Source organism: Scyliorhinus torazame, chromosome 12 (genome assembly GCF_047496885.1).
Source record: "Scyliorhinus torazame isolate Kashiwa2021f chromosome 12, sScyTor2.1, whole genome shotgun sequence".
Taxonomy (NCBI): domain Eukaryota; kingdom Metazoa; phylum Chordata; class Chondrichthyes; order Carcharhiniformes; family Scyliorhinidae; genus Scyliorhinus; species Scyliorhinus torazame.
In genome coordinates, this window is record NC_092718.1 from 37,222,607 (window position 1) to 37,241,797 (window position 19,191).

A 19,191-nucleotide genomic window follows, 5' to 3' on the forward strand; every position below is an offset into this window, starting at 1 on the left:
ATATATATATCCCACCCAGACACTGGGAGAATGTGCAAATTCCACATGGACAGTGACCCAGGTCCTCAACGCCGCAGCCCCCATGCTAACCACTGTGCCACGCTCTGCCCGTCGATTCACCAGGATATCGGGACTTCTCTGCAGATTCAGAAAGCAGACTGTAAAAACCCTTTTTGGAGAAAGAGAGAGAGAGCGCAACTCACGGCATCTTCTCTCTGTGTCCAGAGAGTTGTGTTTCCATCCTGGGTCCTCTGAAAATCTTCCATTTGACTAAATCTAATCACTGTTGCCGGGCAGAATGCGGTCTTTGGCCAATCCATTGGCCACCTGCCAACCAATCTAACTAAATCTCTCCAGTGCCAGACCGTGTGAGTTCTTCTGTTAAAAAACTAAATTTTCATAGCACTATTTTGCAATAAGTTCCTCACTTCCTTTGCTCAACTTTAAGGTATATATGTCCACTAAATGGATCTTGGGGCGGCACGGTGGCACAGAGGTTAGCACTGCTGCCTCACGACGCTGAGGACCCAGTTAAATCCCGGCCCCGGGTCACTGTTCGTGTGGAGTTTGTACATTCTCCCCATATCGGCGTGGGTCCCACCCTCACAACCCAAAGATGAGCAGGGTAGGTGGATTGGTCACACTAAATTGCCCCTTAATTGGGGAAATAAATTGTGTACTCTAAATTTTAAAAAAAGTACAGAGCAGAAATAACCTAGTCACCTAGAACAATCCAAAATTAATCCCACTGCTTTTGCTCTCTCCATTATCTCTGTATTTTCCTCTGCTTCAAATATTTTTCTAATTATGTCTTAAATTATATATTAGTTAATGCCTGAATAAGTCACTGTGTCAATTCATTATGTTTCAATAGTTTGCCATGTTTAAAAGCAAAATCCTCCAACCATTCTTTGTGACAGTTTTAAATTGATGACTTCAATAGGCACTGCCTACACAGAGGAAATAACCTCTGTTTTTAACTTACCCAAACCCTAATTTAATGAAAGTTTCAATTAAATCTTACCTTTCTCTGCTCCTGTATAAATAGCCCCAGTTTCTCCTGATAATTTTAGAAATCCACACCTCATTCTGCCAAATTGTCTCTATGGATTTAATTGCCGTTCTATAATGGGATGCCCAAAACTATACATATAGTCGTATACCGTATAGCCCTATCTGTTCTCTGTTCAAATGCATCATTACATCTTTTCTCTAATCGTGCCCAATTTATAAACGCAGAATGCCTTTTATATGGCTTGATGAACCTGTGCTCATTTTCTGGAAATTATCCACATCCAAGGACCCCAGGAGAAACCATAAACTTTTTTTAAAAGGGTTTAGAATTTGAAGTGGCCAATCGTAGAACAAGTTTTCACAATTTAAAATCAACATCAAATAACCTTACTTAATGCAACTAATACATTAAACCTATAGGGAAAAAAAATCCCTTACTGGTGTTTTAACACGTTTGAAAACTGCACGCCACATTTATATGTTATAAGCATGTTCACGGCAGAATTGCAGTCTTTACAAAAGCCAGCCCACAGTTATTCCCAGCTTCAAACGGGCTTGTTTTCTCCCTGTTTCGATGAGCCATGATTGGAGGTCATTTCCCTCAGTCCTCCAAGAAATCCTGAACTAACCTCCTGCAGCAGGGCTCATGCCAATGATTCCTGCCCCAGGCCACACAAGGAGGAATCTTCCATTGTCCTTGCATTACCACAGGATCTCTCTTTTTGACAAGATAATGTCCTCTCGTCTCCATTATGTCTGGTAGCTAACAGAGAAACTGCCTTTTTTCGTCTGCTAACCTCTGCAATTACTGTCTCTGTCTCTCTCTCTCTCTCTCTCTCTCTCTCTCCCTCCCTCCCTAGGACACACACATTCTTTCAATCTATGGATTTCAGTAGCATGTGACTTCGGCCCCCTGTCTTCATGGTAACCAGGACATATCGGCTTATCACTAGGCAGAACCAGCAGGAAGTCACATGCTCATTTTTATTGGATTTAAAAATAAAAATTAGTATAACCAGCTTATGAAACCTCACATTCTTAACATCGGATCTACATTCCAACACTTCTCCATTCCTCAATTTCTCTAATCTACCTTCCAGCAACACTAACACCAAGACACTCCTCTCCCTGCCCCTATAATTCTGCACACATGCTACCTACCTGTATTCATTAATTAATTTTATTTTAATAAATATTCATTTTTCCCCTCGAATGAACCAAAATACAAATGCCACAAGACCATACAACATAGGAGCAGTGACCCATTCATTAGTCTGCTCTGACATTCCATGAGATCATGACTGATATGATAATCCCCAACTCCACTTTCCCACCTTATCCCCATAACTCTTGATTTCCTTAATGATTAAAAATCTGTCGATCTCAGCCTTGAACATACTTTATGAACCAGCCTCAACAGCCCCCTTGTTCTCTTCAACATTATCCTTTTTTTATCATTGTTGCATATTTTACCCTTCTAAGCCATAATCCATTTTATACATATGGGAGCACAGTGGGTAGCACAGTTGCTTCACAACTTCAGGGTCCCAGGTTCGATTCCCGGCTTGGGTCACTGTCTGTGTGGACTCTGCACATTCTCCCTGTGTCTGCGTGGGTTTCCTCCGGGTGCTCTGGTTTCCTCCCACAAGTCCCGAAAGATGTGCTCCTAGGTAATTTGGACATTCTGAATTCTCCCTCTGTGTACCCGAACAGGCGCCGGTATTATAATACATGCATTCCATTTAGTAGTGCAGTAGAATTCTTCTATAAAGCAACATTTTAGAGAGCAATGCTGGAGGAGATCTTCTAGTAATTAATAAATAATAATGGACATGATACACATGGCTTATAACGTGCGGGTTCCAGGGGGTCATAATGCACTGGGAAGACCCCAGGTAAGGATTTCATGTTAGGATGTTCCCCAGTGCTTAAGTTAGAATTGGAGCTTTAATTGTTAATAGATCACACTTATTGTTGGACTGACGTGTGTATAAAAGGGACACAGGTGGCACTGTGGAGTGGGAGGAGAAGTGATTGTAGAACACAAAATGAAGTTGAAGAAGTCGAGACTTGCTTTCTGGAGCTTAGCATTGCCTGGAAATTTCCTGAGAAGTTCATATTTCTGTGGGGCATTTTCCCTGCAATCGAAACCATTCAAAAGTACATTTAAATTGCAAACTTCAGATGGTTCCGACTGTCTTACCAGATTAGTTACCTAAGAAATGTTTGACAAATCAAAACCACTTCTAACTCCTGGGTAATTACAGTACTGAACCCGCACTCTTTCTTCTCTCTATCTCTCTCTCCCCATCCCTCTCCGGACGACCTGAACCGCTCCCCCACCCCCTCTGACCACCTGACCCTCACGACCACCTGATTTCCTACCTTCCCAACTGTAGAAACTTCCTTCTCCCTGGCTTCTGAAAGCAATTGGACCTTTAAACCTACCTGCTTTATGACAATCAGTGTCATTAAAAAGGGGTGTGGCTTCCTTCGCTCCAGTTCGCCAACCCTCCAGAAAGCCTCCGTAGGGTGCTGTGGTACACAGTTCTCACCCGGCCTGAGTCAGGAGGTTGTGAGAAAAAAGAGTGGCTGGATATCCAGGCAAGAGACGAGGAACAAAGTCGCAATCCAACTGATTGCCAATTCAGGCCCATTAGTCGCAAAGCCCCTTCTATTGTAACATTGTCATTCTATTTTATATAATCGGTTAATTTCTTGTGTTTGATTGATTCAATGAAGTCCTTTGTATTTTCCAAGATTGTTTTTCTTACTTTATAGACTGATGATGGTGAAGATGATTTGAAGAAAGGAACACAACTATTAGAAATTTATGCTCTGGAGATCCAGATGTATACTGCACAAAAGAACAACAAGAAATTAAAAGCACTATATGAACAGTCTTTACACATCAAATCTGCCATCCCTCATCCACTTATCATGGGAGTCATCAGAGGTGAGAATTGAAATAACAAATTTGTTGGAATTAAATCATTTTTTGTTTGAGTACCAAGTCCATGTTGTAAATCTCTGATTTCCTGGATATTTGCACAAGACTTTTGTGTTTCTTTTGTCCTTTGGTGAAATGTTGTACAAGACGTACATACAAGAGATATTGGTAAAGCATTAATTCACCAAACGTAACAATGCCAGATCTTGCAAAGATTTCCATTTTTAAACAGATTTAATACACAAGAAGACCTGTCATATTCCACAAGCAAACTCGTCATACCTTATTTTGTAATGACTGGAGCCTTGTGCCATTTAAGGTGCCTGTATTCTACTGTTGCCAAGGCGAATGAGTTTGCCCATCATTTTTAAAGGCACCAAGTTTAATTTCTGTAGATAAGCAGATGCCTGGGGTCATTTAAAATTCAAATCTTTTTCAGATTTCCAAATAATGTGGATGAATGAATTGAGTTTTTGTTAAAAGATTGTTTGTTTGTCCTTGCTGCAGAATGAGATGGCTGCTTTCAAAAGTTTGTATAGATTACAAAAAAGCTGCCGCAAACCTTGGGGCAGGCATCGATTTCACTGTTGCTAAAAAAAGATAAGGATCCGACGGAGTGTGGGTCGTATTGGCCCATATCACTTCTGAATGTGGACTCAATGTTGGCGAAGGTACTGGCTGGTAGGCTGGAGGAGTGCCTCCCGAAGGTGATAGGGGAGGATCAGACGGGGTTCGTGAAAGGGAGGCAGCTGTTTTTGAACATTAGGAGGGTTTTGAACATCGTTATGGCACCGGCGGAAGGGAAGGAAACCGAGGTAGTTGTGGCATTGGACACCGAGAAGGCGTTTGATCGGGTAGAATGGGGGTACCTGATGGCAGTGCTGGAGCTGTTTGGGATTGGACCAAGATTTGTGAACTGGGTAAAGCTATTATATAAGGAGCCGAAGGCGAGTGTCCGCACAAATAATATCTGTTTGAGATACTTTTCTCTCCACCGTGGGACGAGACAGGGATGTCCTATGTCCCCCCTGCTGTTTGCACTTGCAATTGAGCCGTTGGCCATCGCATTGAGAAGTTTGGGAGTATGGAAAGGAATAGTGCAGGTGGGGGGGTAAAGCATAGGGTGTCCTTGTATGCCGACGACTTGCTGCTGTATGTGTCGGAGCCGAGTGCGTCGATAGGAATATTGGAGCTACTGCCGGTATTTGGGTCTTTCTCGGGGTACAAGCTGAACCTAGACAAGAGTGAGTATTTTGTGGTGTCTCGGCCGGGGGTGGGGGGGGCTGCTTTTCCGTAGGGCAGGGACTCATTTTAGGTATCTGGGGGTGCAGGTTGTCCGGGAGTGGGGGAGGCTTCGCAGGTACAACATCACTAGTTTGGTGGGGAGAGTGAAAGCCGATCTGGCAAGGTGGGGTGGCCTTCCTCTGTCACTGGCAGGTCGGGTATAGGCGGTTAAAATGAATGTGTTGCCGCAATTTCTGTTTATTTTTCAATGCCTACCGATTTTCCTGCCAAAGTCTTTTTTCAGGGATATTGAGGGAAGGACTACCTCATTCATATGGGGAGGGAAGGTGGCCAGAGTGAGAAAGGTGCTGCTACAGAGGGGAAGGCAGGCAGGGGGTTTGGGTCTCCTGAACCTGTTGTACTATGACTGGGCGGTGAATGTGGAGAAGGTGCGTAGCTGGGTCAGAGGTTGATTCTCAGTGGGTCAGAATGGAGGAGAGTTTGTGCAGGGGGTCGGGGCTGAAGGCACTAGCAACAGCGCCGCTCCCGATAGCTCTGGGGAAATACTCGGAGTCCGGTAATAATAGCTTCATTGAAAATCTGGAGGCAGTTTCGCCAACACTTCGGGTTGGGGGTAGGGTCAAGGGAAATGCCGATTCGGGGGAACCACAGATTTGAGCCAGGGAGGTGGGATGGAAGTTTTTGGAAATGGGAAGAGAGTGGGATTAAGACACTAAAAGATTTGTTTCTTCGGGGTCGGTTTGCAGAATTGAGGGAGCTAGAAGCAAAGTATGGGCTGGAGCAGGGAGAAGTGTTTAGGTATATGCAGGTTCGGGATTTTGCCAGGAAGGAGATACAGAGCTTCCCAGAGGAACCGGCCTCCACATTGCTGGAGGAGGTGCTGACGACAAGGGGACTGGAGAAGGGGGCAGTGTCAGCGGTGTACGGAGCTATTTTGGAAGAGGATAAGGCACCACTGGAAGGGATCAAAGCAAAGTGGGAGGAAGAGCTGGGAGAGGTTATAGAGGAGGGAGTCTGGTATGAGGTGCTCAGGAGAGTGAATGTTAGACGTTTTAATTGCAGTGTCTCTTAACTCATTACTTAACAGTCTCCCCTTCCTTGAAGAAAAAAAATAATTAGGTGAAAACAAAATTTCAAAACTCAAAAACATCTTTTTTTTGGACGAGAAAGAAAAAAAAACAGTCACAGAAACAAGCACCCTTCATTAACGATATCCAAAGGTTTCTGTGAATTCGCCCCTCTTTTCGTAAAACAGTCTAACAGTTGATAGCTCCTGTCGACCCATTTAATTTTTGATATTTCCCCTCTGTCCAACATCTGCTTCAAACTTGCGATGTCTATCCGTAACCTCTTTTCATTGACACTTTTTGTAGAGTGCACATTTTCCCACAGAGATTGATTGTCAATGTGACAGTCAATAGGTATATTACCCAAATCCCCTAATCCCAAAATTACTGTCAATATCTGACTTGTATAAAAGGCCACATCCACCGCCTCTACAAGGTTTAACGTCGCAGCAGCCAAAGTGCTTTTTACACCACTCCTTATTTTCTTTGTTTCCCACACAAGTGGGCAACATTTACCATTGTTCCCCAAAAGGAAAATTATAAAACCTCCTGCGCTTGAAACCCCATCACATAAATTTGTGTAGGACGCATCACTATAAACTATGAGTTTCAAGTGCTTACGGTCACCTAAAACCGGGAACTTCAAAACACACCCCTGCATTTTTAGTTTGGCCAACACTTTATTTGCTCTTATTATGTCTTCCACTTTGGGATCATTCATTTTTGTACTCCACTCTAAGACATCAAAACTCATGTCCGGTCTAGTCGGTCTACCTAACCAGTTCAGTTGCGCAATTAAACTTCGCATTTGCTCTTTTTCTATCTTTGAAACCATTGCGTCTTTTTGTGAAACTCGGCCACGACTAATTGCTATTGGGCTGATGCTTTCCAAATAAGATTGCTGACGTAAAGTTGTCCCTAACTTAGTCTGTCCAATTTCCAGTCCAATATATTTAAATGCACCGGAAGCCTGACTTCCAACCCTGAATTCTTTCCTCAAACCAGAGATTACAATAGCATCATAAAAATGCCAGAAAGATTTCCTTGATAGTGCCAGTAAAACATTGCAGGATCTGCTTTCAACTGGCAACAGCCTAACTTTAACAAAACTGACCTTACCGAAAAATACCAGACTCTAGATGCATCATTTAATCCATATACACATTTGTTCAACTTCCAGAGTACCCCTTCTGTGTTATCTGCTTCTTTAGGAGGACGGAGAAAAATGTCTCTCTGGAGCTGATGCCCCTGCAAAAAGGCAGCTTTTATATCTATAGATTTGCATTCCCATGCCTTTGTGGCTAATAGAGCCAAGAAGATCTTTAAAATAACCTTTCCTGCTGTAGGTGAATCTACCCTTAAATCCTGATTTTCTAAGTTTTCTTCAAATCCCCTTACCACAAGCCTGGCCTTTGCCTTATAAGTTCCATCCGGAAGAACCTTTTCCGTGCAAATCCATCTGTGGGGTAGAGCTCTTTGTCCCCTATCCGGTGCTTCCGTGTATACCCCAAATTCACTCCAACTATGCAATTCTTGCTGTTTGGCTTCTTTGATAACTTTTTCATCTAATTTATTTGAAGCCACCAAAATCTCACGTGCATGTGGGCTTCTACTCCTATTAGTATTCGTAGTCTTACTCGTGTTCCGAGATCTTGATAAACTACGCCCCCTCTCCCGCCTGGTATGTCGTCCTGTACTGCTCCTGCTTGATCTTTCCCTTCTGCTGTGGGATGTCCTTTCAATAGTTCTCGACCTTTTCCTGCAAACCTGTTCACTATCTGATGTACTATCTGAACTGGCACTGCGTTTCTGTGCCCTCCATTTTTGAACTTCGTTTTCCCAATCCATTGCCTTGACTCCTTCCCCTGAATGCTGTACATTCAACCAATGTTTATACTTTCCAGTGGCCTTCCCTGCTCTACTACTAACAGTTGCATCCTTCCATTGACTAGACCCTTCAGGCAAGTATGTCACTTGTGTACCAACTTTTGGCAGTTGCCCTTTTGAAAAATGGCCTGTTCTAATTCATCAGAAGTGTTGTGTTCCTCCACAGAAACCCTGTCTATATCAGTTAATTGGTCCTCATAGTTCTGTAACACATGCGTACCAGATGACTCTGGTTCCTAGTCATGTCTGTCTGCTCTGTCTAAATTTGAAAATTTGTAATCTGTACCCATTATCCTTGATGAATGTACCCTAACAGTTTGATTACCATGTTGCAAAATAATTGTTTTGCCATCTATGCCTATGATCTTCCCTGAGCCTTTCCATTCATTAGAACTGTCTCTCTTATAGTATACCATGCCTCCTTGCTGAAAAACGGCATCTGATGGCCGTACGTTATGTCTTAAAGCTCTGCGAATTCTTTCAGAGACTTCTGCTTCCAAAAAAGCTTTTCTACTGCTATGTAATGCATTTAAATGTTCAGCAAAACCAGAGCTAATTGTAGTCCCCTCCCAAGCTGGAGGCTGGTCATCCAAAATGGACGGACTTTTAGGATTTCTACCAAACACTAATTGATAAGGACTATAGCCCCCAACCATCTGCAATGAATTATTTGCATGTACTGCCCATGCTAAAGCTGAATTTAGCCTGCAATTTGGTCAATCTGCCAAAATTTTTCGAAGCATATCATCGATGACAGCATGATTTCTTTCACAGGCACCATTACTAAATGGGCTTTCTGCAGCCGTATTCCTAACTCTGATATTCATGTTTTCACACATATCCCTAAACTCATTATTAGCAAATTCTCCCCCATTGTCCGTAAGGAATTTTGCCGGTGGACCCATTCCTGTCCCTATCCATTTATCCACGATTTGATCCAGAATTACTCTCTTCTTTACTTCGTACAATCGTTGATTGACTAAATCTGGTTGCTAAATCTACAAAATGCAAAATAAATATATTATTTGCTTTATCCCAGATCTTAAGGTCCATGGCCACAATGTTGTTAAAATCCCTGGCCAAAGGTAGAGTTACTATCAGTCGTGCTGGTATCCTTCTGTACTTCCTACAAACTTCACAGCGGTCACCAGCCTGTTCTATCAGTTTAGTATAGTAGTCATCCCTTACCCCTGCATCCTTTAATAAATTTTCAGCCTCCGAGGAGACGGATGTGCAAATTGCCTATGCAGTTTTAATACCACAAGCTTTTTATCAGCTAAAGTCCCATTTTCAACTGCCATTAACACATCCTTAACCACTCTACTTGAAATATTATTTGTCAATAATGGAATACAATAGTGTCCCAACTGTAAATTGTAAGTTCACAGTCTTTCCAAAAACTGTTGCCGTATCCTGTTCCATATCCAGTTTCATGCCTTCTTCATCGACGGTCTGCTCAGAAGCAAACTTATCTCACTTGATACAACATCCGTGCTGATGAAATGATTCACTCCGGTAATATTGCAAGGGATCACCACTCTTTTCAGCGACTTCTGAGCATTATCATCCCCAAACCTGAAACTTGTGGAACTTTCAAGTTCCTTAACCTTGTTACGATTTTCGGCATTCAAAGAGTCCAGGTAACATTTTAACCAGTCAATTCCACACACAGTAGATGTGCAGCCACTGTCCAATACAGCACAGTTGAAGGATTCTGCAACCAACACCCTCATTACCGGCAACAAAAAAAAACTGCTTGTCAATAGGACAATGCATTCTTTCTGGTCACGATCTTTTTCCTCTTCTGACTCTTCCGTGTCATGTGTAGCTTCAAACACTCTATCATAACGAGTTGGACAGTTGAAAGCATAATGGTATTGAGAGTCACATCGATTTATCATGCCCCGTGCATTTCTGGGGTTCATCTTCCTATTGTAGGTTCTAACTGGGTTTCTGTCTTCATAATTTCCTTTTCTCGGTCTCCTTCTATTGTCTTGAGCCCTGTTCATAGCCATACGATTTCGCCATCCTGTTAGTAGTGTATCTTCCATATTCTGCCTTATTGCAGGCTGACCTATTTGAGTCATCAGAGCCATCGGAATCGAATGTTTCCCCAGAAACTTTTGTAAAGCTTTTGTCATCTGTTCGAATAAGGTATCCTTATCAGTAAACTGAACTGTCAAAACCAGGAGCCTATCCATGTTGCTCACTCTAGCACAGTCAAGTAATTTAAAGGTCAACACAGACTGTGGAAATTCTAGATTGTGTTTCTGCAGCCTTTTATATAGTCTGCCAAATTCCATTATATAGTCTTCCATGGAGATATCCTCCATTTTCCGGAACTTATCAAGATCCGACTATGCTTCATACGCACTTAACAAGTCATCTTTCTCATATATCTTATCCATATAATGTAATAAAGTCTCCAGACCGTCTTCTGAGTCTAACTCTTCCAATTCCAGCTCAAAAAGCACTTCGTTTCGGATTTTACTGCCATATGGTAAAGAAAGAGCCAATGCCATACCTTGTTTTCTCTTTCCCAAGGCAGTTACCTTAGTCCACATAACTACTGCACTTCTCCATTGGTCATACGATTCCCTTTCAGAAAATAAGGGAGGATAGTCATATACAGCCATCTTTATCCTCAGTTCAGCCATATATCCCTTTTTTTTTTCTTTTCTCACTCACTCCTTGGTTTGATCTGGAAAAGTTGTATCTTTCAACCCTTCACATTTACACAGCAACCATCCTCTGCTGCCAATTGTTAGACGTTTTCGTTGCTGTGATATGAAGAGTCTAAAGTTCTGTCCCTTTTTCACAAACACACATTTATTTAATTCCAACCGCCTTTGCACAAAACTCTAACTATGCATCACCTGACAAGAGGCCACCTGAAGCCCCTTTGCATATCAGTGTCAATTAATGGATACTTAACATAAATGAGACAACTAATTGCAATGTCTCTTAGCCCATTACTTAACAGTGAATGCCTCCACCTCATGTGCGAGGTTGGTGCTGATACAGCTGAAGGTGGTATATAGAGTGCACCTCATGAGGGTGAGGATGAGCCGATTTTTTTGAAGGAGTAGAGGATGTGTGTGAGTTTTTTATGGGGGGGGGCCCGCTAATCACGTTCATATGTTTTGATACTGTCCAAAGCTAGGGGAGTACTGGAAGGAGGTGTTTAGGGTCCAAGGTGGTGCGTGTGAAACTGGAACAGTTCCATGGGACACAAATACCCCAGTCCAATGTAGGCCGGGGAGCGGAAGACCCTTCGGGCAGTGGGAGTTGTATCTAGTAGGTTAAATAAATATTAGTTTTCCTAACAGTCATCGCTTCCGTGTGGTCGCTCGTCTGGAACTTTTCATGCATATAATGAAGAGATTCCACCAATGCACTCAATACCAGCAGGATTTGGGATGCGAGAATGACCAGGGTTAATTCTGTCCCTTACTGGAAACTTATTATGCTTCAGTACTGGCAGTAAGTTATGTCTTAAGCAGAACATTGCAGATTTTCCAGTGTCTGATTGTTTGCTTTGAATTGTTGGGATTTGTAATGAAAGCATGTGTACAGTCATTGTCAGGGCAACAGAGCACAACCTCCAGTAGATGGCAACAGCGGCATTGACTGGAGTGATAAACTGAAAATCAAACATTCAGATCCTGAGGACAAACTGCCAACCAGATATTAGTCTCTTTTAAAGCTATGAATTTACATGGATTTTATAATTTTGGTAAATCTAAATAAATTGATCAATAGGGGTTTGGTGGGCCCTTCAGTTACATACTGAACTTTACCTGAGGGTCTGGATTTAAATCCAGCTCCAGAATGTGCAATTAAAATTACCATCTTTTGGCATTAAAGCTTTCTCTAATTTGTTGCAGAATGTGGAGGGAAGATGCACTTAAGAGAAGGAGAGTTTGAAAAGGCACATACTGATTTTTTTGAGGCATTCAAAAATTATGACGAATCAGGAAGCCCTAGACGTACCACCTGCCTGAAATATTTGGTATTGGCTAACATGTTGATGAAGTCGGGAATTAACCCTTTTGACTCTCAGGAGGTAAGTTCGGAAATTAAATTAAAATTTTCTTCAGTTCTCTTCCAGCATTTTATGACAATTCTTACTAGTTCTATTTTGTTTAGGCCAAACCATACAAGAACGATCCAGAGATTCTTGCAATGACAAATTTAGTAAGGTAAGTCACTCTGTGTAGAAGACCGTGAAAACATAACTTTTTCCTGTTGCTTCGTGTAAATTATAAACCTAACAAAATTAAATAATTTTAAAGCTGAGACCTGATTTGCAGTTTAGGGTGTGTACTTTTTGTTGGAGGAAAGTATTGCTGTCCAAGTCTGCAATTGCTGAATCATTGGAAGAGTTGGGTGAAAATAAAATTGCTGCAGTTACGCAAAACATATCGAGCTTGAAGAACCATCTAAGATAGATCCATTTAAGGAAAGCGATTTGACTGATCTAAGCTCTTTTTAGTAAGACCTTTCTTCTCCCAAACATAGTAATCATTTGTTTCTTAATTGAGTGCAGGACATTTGCCTCCACTGCCATATCCAAAAGTTAAATGCCCTGATATTCTCTCATTGACTTTTAGTGGTTTGAGCCTGTGCCTCCTTCGGCTCGATATTTTGACCCCCCCCCACCCCCCACCCCCCCGTGTCTGCATGGGTTTCCTCCGGGTGCTCTGGTGTCTCTCTCCTCCCCTTCCCCCCCCCCCCCCCCCCCCCCCCCCCCCAGTGGGTTTCCTCTGGGTGCTCTGGTTCTCTCCCCCTTCCCTTCTCCCCCCACCCCTTCCCTTCTCCCCCCACGCCTTCCCTTCTCCCCCACGCCTTCCCTTCTCCCCCCACGCCTTCCCTTCTCCCCCCACGCCTTCCCTTCTCCCCCCACGCCTTCCCTTCTCCCCCCACGCCTTCCCTTCTCCCCCCACGCCTTCCCTTCTCCCCCCACGCCTTCCCTTCTCCCCCCACGCCTTCCCTTCTCCCCCCACCCCCCTCTTTCCCCCCCTCCTCTTCCCCCCCCCCCTTCTTCCCCCCCCCCTTCTTCCCCCCCCCCTTCTTCCCCCCCCCCTTCTTCCCCCCCCCCCTTCTTCCCCCCCCCTTCTTCCTTCCCCCCCCTTCTTCCTTCCCCCCCCCCTTCTTCCCTTCCCCCCCCCTTCTTCCTTCCCCCCCCCCCTTCTTCCCCTCCCCCACCCCCGTGTCTGCGTGGGTTTTCCTCCGGTGCTCTGGTGTCTCTCTCCTTCCCCCACCCCCCCGTGGGTTCCTCTGGTTCTCTTTCTCTCCCCCCCCCTCTTCCCTTCCCCCCCTCTTCCCTCCCCCCCCCCCTCTTCCCTTCCCCCCCCCTCTTCCCTTCCCCCCCCCTCTTCCCTTCCCCCCCCTCTTCCCTTCCCCCCCCCCTCTTCCCTTCCCCCCCCCTCTTCCCTTCCCCCCCCCTCTTCCCTTCCCCCCCCTCTTCCCTTCCCCCCCCCTTCCCTTTCCCCCCCCCTTCCCTTTCCCCCCCTTCCCTTTCCCCCCTCTTCCCTTTCCCCCCCCTCTTCCCTTTCCCCCCCTCTTCCCTTCCCCCCCTCTTCCTTCCCCCCCTCTTCCCTTCCCCCCCCCCTCTTCCCCCCCCCCCTCTTCCCTTCCCCCCCCCCTCTTCCCTTCCCCCCCTCTTCCCTTCCCCCCCCTCTTCCCTTTCCCCCCCTCTTCCCTTTCCCCCCCTCTTCCCTTCCCCCCCCCTCTTCCCTTTCCCCCCCCTCTTCCTTCCCCCCCCTCTTCCCTTCCCCCCCTCTTCCCTTCCCCCCCCTCTTCCCTTCCCCCCCCTCTTCCTTCCCCCCCCTCTTCCCTTCCCCCCCCCCTCTTCCCTTCCCCCCCCCCTCTTCCTTCCCCCCCCCCTCTTCCCTTCCCCCCCCCCTCTTCCCTCCCCCCCCCCCCCTCTTCCCTCCCCCCCCCCTCTTCCCCTCCCCCCCCCCTCTTCCTCCCCCCCCCCCTCTTCCCTCCCCCCCCCTCTTCCCTCCCCCCCCTCTCTTCCTCCCCCCCTCTTCCCTTCCCCCCCCCTCTTCCCTTCCCCCCCCTCTTCCCTTCCCCCCCCCCCTCTTCCCTTCCCCCCCCCCTCTTCCCTTCCCCCCCCCCTCTTCCCTTCCCCCCCCCCTCTTCCCTTCCCCCCCCCTCTTCCCTTCCCCCCCCCTCTTCCCTTCCCCCCCCCTCTTCCTCCCCCCCCCTCTTCCCTCCCCCCCCCTCTTCCCTCCCCCCCCCTCTTCCCTCCCCCCCCCCCTCTTCCCTCCCCCCCCCTCTTCCCTCCCCCCCCCTCTTCCTCCCCCCCCCTCTTCCCTCCCCCCCCCCTCTTCCCTTCCCCCCCCCCTCTTCCCTTCCCCCCCCCTCTTCCCTTCCCCCCCCCCCTCTTCCCTTCCCCCCCCCCCTCTTCCCTTCCCCCCCCCCTCTTCCCTCCCCCCCCTCTTCCCTCCCCCCCCTCTTCCCTCCCCCCCCCCTCTTCCCTCCCCCCCCCCTCTTCCCTCTCCCCCCCCCTCTTCCCTCCCCCCCCCTCTTCCCTCCCCCCCCCCCTCTTCCCTCCCCCCCCCCTCTTCCCTCCCCCCCCTCTTCCCTTCCCCCCCCTTCCCTTTCTCCCCCCTCTTCCCTTTCTCCCCCCCTCTTCCCTTTCTCCCCCCCTCTTCCCTTTCTCCCCCCCTCTTCCTTTCTCCCCCCCTCTTCCCTTTCTCCCCCCCTCTTCCCTTTCTCCCCCCCTCTTCCCTTTCTCCCCCCCTCTTCCCCTTTCTCCCCCCCCTTCCCTTTCTCCCCCCCCTTCCCTTTCTCCCCCCCCTTCCCTTTCTCCCCCCCCTTCCCTTTCTCCCCCCCTTCCCTTTCTCTCCCCCCCCTTCCCTTTCTCCCCCCCTTCCCTTTCTCCCCCCCCTTCCCTTTCTCCCCCCCCTTCCTTTCTCCCCCCCCCTTCCCTTTCTCCCCCCCCTTCCCTTTCTCCCCCCCCTTCCCTTCTCCCCCCCCTCCCCCTTTCTCCCCCCCCTCCCCTTTCTCCCCCCCCTCCCCTTTCTCCCCCCCCTCCCCTTTCTCCCCCCCTCCCCTTTCTCCCCCCCCTCCCTTTCTCCCCCCTCTTCCCTTCCCCCCCCTCTTCCCTTTCCCCCCCCCTTCCCCTTTCTCCCCCCCTCTTCCCTTTTCCCCCTCCTCTTCACCCCCTCTTCCCTTTCCCCCTCTCTCCCCCCCCTTCCCTTCCCCCCCTTCCCTTCCCCCCCTTCCTTCCCCCCCCTTCCTTTCTCCCCCCCTTCCTTCTCCCCCCTTCCCTTTCTCCCCCCCCTCCCTTTCTCCCCCCCCTTCCCTTTCTCCCCCCCTCCTCTCCCCCCTTCCCTTCTCCCCCCCTTCCCTTTCTCCCCCCCCTTCCCTTTCTCCCCCCTTCCTTTCTCCCCCCCCTTCCCCTTCCCTCCCCCCCCTCCCTTTCTCCCCCCCTCCCTTTCTCCCCCCCTCCCTTTCTCCCCCCCCTCCCTTCTCCCCCCCTCCCCTTTCTCCCCCCCCTCCCTTTCTCCCCCCTCCCTTCCCCCCCTCTTCCCTTCCCCCCCCTCTCCTTCCCCCCCCTCCTTTCCCCCCGCTCCCTTGCCCCCCCTTCCTTTCCTCACCCCCCCTTCCCTTCCCCCTCCTCCCCCCCTTCCCTTCCCCCCCTCTCCTTCCCCCCCCTTCCCTTCCCCCCTCCATCCTCCCCCCCTCCCTTCCCCCTTCCCCTCCTTCCCCCTTCCCTTCCCCCCCCTTCCCTTCCCCCTCTTCCCCTTCCCTCCCCCCCCTTCCTTCCCCCCCTTCCTTCCCCCCCCCTTCCCTTCCCCCCCCCTTCCCTTCCCCCCCCTTCCCTTCCCCCCCCTTCCCTTCCCCCCCCCTTCCCCCTTCCCTCCCCCCCTTCCCTTCCCCCCCCTTCCCTTCCCCCCCCTCCTTCCCCCCCCCTTCCCTTCCCCCCCCCCTTCCCTTCCCCCCCCTCTTCCCTTCCCCCCCTCTTCCCCCCCCTTCCCTTCCCCCCCTTCCCTTCCCCCCCCCCTTCCCTTCCCCCCCCCTTCCCTTCCCCCCCCCTTCCCTTCCCCCCCCCCTTCCCTTCCCCCCCCCCTTCCCTTCCCCCCCTCCCTTCCCCCCCCTTCCCTTCCCCCCCTTCCCTTCCCCCCCCCTTCCTCCCCCCCTTCCCTCCCCCCCTTCCCTTCCCCCCTCCTCCCCCTTCCTTCCCCCCCCTTCCCTCTTCCCCCCCCCCTTCCTTCCCCCCCCTTCCCTTCCCCCTTCCCTTCCCCCCTTCCCCTTCCCTTCCCTTCCCCCCTTCCCTTCCCCCCCTTCCTTCCCCCCACCCCTTCCCTCCTCCCCCCCTCTTCCCTCCCCCCTCCTTCCCTCTCCCCCGCTCCTTCTCCCCCTGCCTCCCCCCCCCTTCCCTTCCCCCCCTCCCTTCCCCCCCCCTCTCCTTCCCCCCTCCCTCCCCCCCCCCTCTCCTCCCCCTCCCTACCCCCCCTCCTCCCCCCCCTTCCCTCCCCCCCTCCCTCCCCCCCTTCCTCCCCCCCCCTTCCCTCCCCCCCCCTCCCTCCCCCCCCCTCCCTCCCCCCTCTCCCCCCCCTCCTCTCCCTCCCCCCCACCCTCCCTCCCTCCCCCTCCTCCCCCCCCTCCTTCCCCCCCTTCCCCTCCCCCGCTCTCCCTCCCCCCCTCCCTCCCCCCTCCTCCCTCCCCCCTTCCCTCCCCCCCCCTCCCACCCCCTTCCCTTCCCCTCCTCCCTCTCCTCCCCCCTCCTTCTCCCTCCCCCCCTCTCCCTCCCCCCTCTCTCCCCCCCTCTCCCTCCCCCCTCTCTCCCTCCCCCCTCTCTCCCTCCCCCCTCTCTCCCTTCCCCCTCTCTCCCTCCCCCCTCTCTCCCTCCCCCCCTCTCTCCTTCCCCCCTCTCTCCCTCCCCCCTCTCCCTCCCCCCCTCTCTCCCTCCCCCCCTCTCTCCCTCCCCCCCTCTCTCCCTCCCCCCCTCTCTCCCTCCCCCCCTCTCTCCCTCCCCTCCTCCTCCCTCCCCCCTCTCTCCCTTCCCCCCCCTCTCCCTTCCCCCCTCTCCCTCCCCCCTCCTCCCTCCCTCCCCTTCTCCTCCCCCCCTCTCTCCCTCCCCCCCCTCTCTCCCTCCCCCCTCTCTCCCTCCCCCCTCTCTCCCTCCCCCCCTCTCTCCCTCCCCCCTCTCTCCCTCCCCCCCTCTCTCCCTCCCCCCCTCTCTCCCTCCCCCCCCTCTCTCCTCCCCCCCTCTCTCCCTCCCCCCTCTCTCCCTCCCCCCCTCTCTCCCTCCCCCCTCTCTCCCTCCCCCCTCTCTCCCTCCCCCCCTCTCTCCCTCCCCCCTCTCTCCCTCCCCCCCTCTCTCCCTCCCCCCTCTCTCCCCTCTCTCCCTCCCCCCCTCTCTCCCCTCCCTCCCCCTCCTCTCCCTCCCCCCCTCTCTCCTCCCCCTCTCTCTCCCTCCCCCCTCTCTCCCTCCCCCCTCTCTCTCCCTCCCCTCTCTCCCTCCCCCCTCTCTCCCTCCCCCCTCTCTCCCTCCCCCTCTCTCCCTCCCCCCTCTCTCCTCCCCCCTCTCCCTCCCCCCCTCTCTCCCTCCCCCCCTCTCCCCCCTCTCTCCCTCCCCCCCTCTCTCCCTCCCCCCCTCTCTCCCTCCCCCTCTCTCCCTCCCCCCTCTCTCCCTCCCCCCCTCTCCTCCCTCCCCCCTCTCTCCTCCCCCCTCTCTCCCTCCCCCTCTCTCCCTCCCCCCTCTCTCCCTCCCCCCTCTCTCCCTCCCCCCCTCTCTCCCTCCCCCCCTCTCTCCCTCCCCCCCTCTCTCTCCCTCCCCCCCTCTCTCCCTCCCCCCCTCTCTCCCTCCCCTCTCTCCCTCCCCCTCTCTCCCTCCCCCTCTCTCCTCCCCCCCTCTCTCCCTCCCCCCCTCTCTCCCTCCCCCCCTCTCTCCCTCCCCCCTCTCTCCCTCCCCCTCTCTCCCCTCCCCCTCTCTCCTCCCCCCTCTCTCCCTCCCCCCCTCTCTCCCTCCCCCCTCTCTCCCTCTCCCTCCCCCTCTCTCCTCCCCCCTCTCTCCCTCCCCCCCTCTCTCCCTCCCCCCCCTCTCTCCCTCCCCCCCTCTCTCCCTCCCCCCCTCTCTCCCTCCCCCCCCTCTCTCCCTCCCCCCCTCTCTCCCTCCCCCCCTCTCTCCCTCTCCCCCCCTCTCCCTCTCTCCCCCCCTCTCCTCTCCTCCCCCCCTCTCTCCCTCTCCCCCCCTCTCTCCCTCTCCCCCCCTCTCTCCCTCCCCCCCTTCCCTCTCTCCCTCCCCCTCCCTCTCTCCCCCCTCTCTCCTCCCCCCTCTCCTCTCCCCCCCTCTCCCTCTCCCCCCTCTTCCTCTTCTCCCCCCTCCTTCCCTCTCTCCCCCCCCTCCCTCTTCTCCCTCCCCTCCCTTCTCTCCCCCCCTCCCTCTCTCCCCCCTCCCCTCTTCTCCCTCCCCTCTCCCTCTCCCCCCCTCTTCCCTTCCCCCCCTCTCTCCCTCCCCCCCCCTCTCCTCCCTCTCCCCCCCTTCCCTTCCCCCCCTCTCTCCCTCCCCCCTCCTCTCCCTCTCCCCCCTCCCTCTCTCCCTCCCCTCCCTCTCCCCCCTTCCTCTCCCCCCCCTCTCCCTCTCCCCCCCTCTTCCCTCCCCCCCTCTCTCCCTTCCCCCCCTCTCCCTTCCCCCTCTCCCTCCCCCCCTCTCCCTTCCCCCCCCTCTTCCCCTTCCTCCCCCCCTCTCCCTTCCCCCCTCTCTTCCCCCCCCTCTCCCTTCCCCCTCTCTCCCCCCCTCCCTTCCCCCCCTTCCCCCTCCCCTTCCCTCCTCCCCCCCTCTCCCTTCCCCCCTCCCTTCCCCCCTTCTTCCCTTCCCCCCCCTTCCCTTCCCCCCCTCTTCCCTTCCCCCCCTCTCCCTTCCCCCCTTCCCTTCCCCCCCCCCTTCCCTTCCCCCCCCTTCCCTTCCCCCCCTCTCCCTTCCCCCCCCCTTCCTTCCCCCCCCTTCCCTTCCCCCCCCCTTCCCTTCCCCCCTCCCCCCTTCCCTTCCCCCCCCTTCCCTTTCCC

General features: G+C 52.1%; 1 protein-coding gene across 6 annotated transcripts in view; it reads left to right on the forward strand.

The window, feature by feature from the left end:
* The window catches only part of cops2 (COP9 signalosome subunit 2), a 62,903-nt gene that overhangs the window by 21,438 nt on the left and 22,274 nt on the right, over positions 1-19,191 (forward strand). For all 6 annotated transcript variants that reach the window (XM_072470686.1, XM_072470688.1, XM_072470687.1 and 3 more), the window contains 3 exons: positions 3,796-3,970; positions 12,051-12,229; positions 12,313-12,365. In XM_072470686.1, coding sequence (XP_072326787.1) covers positions 3,796-3,970; positions 12,051-12,229; positions 12,313-12,365 — 407 coding nt within the window. The remainder of the gene's footprint in view (positions 1-3,795; positions 3,971-12,050; positions 12,230-12,312; positions 12,366-19,191) is intronic.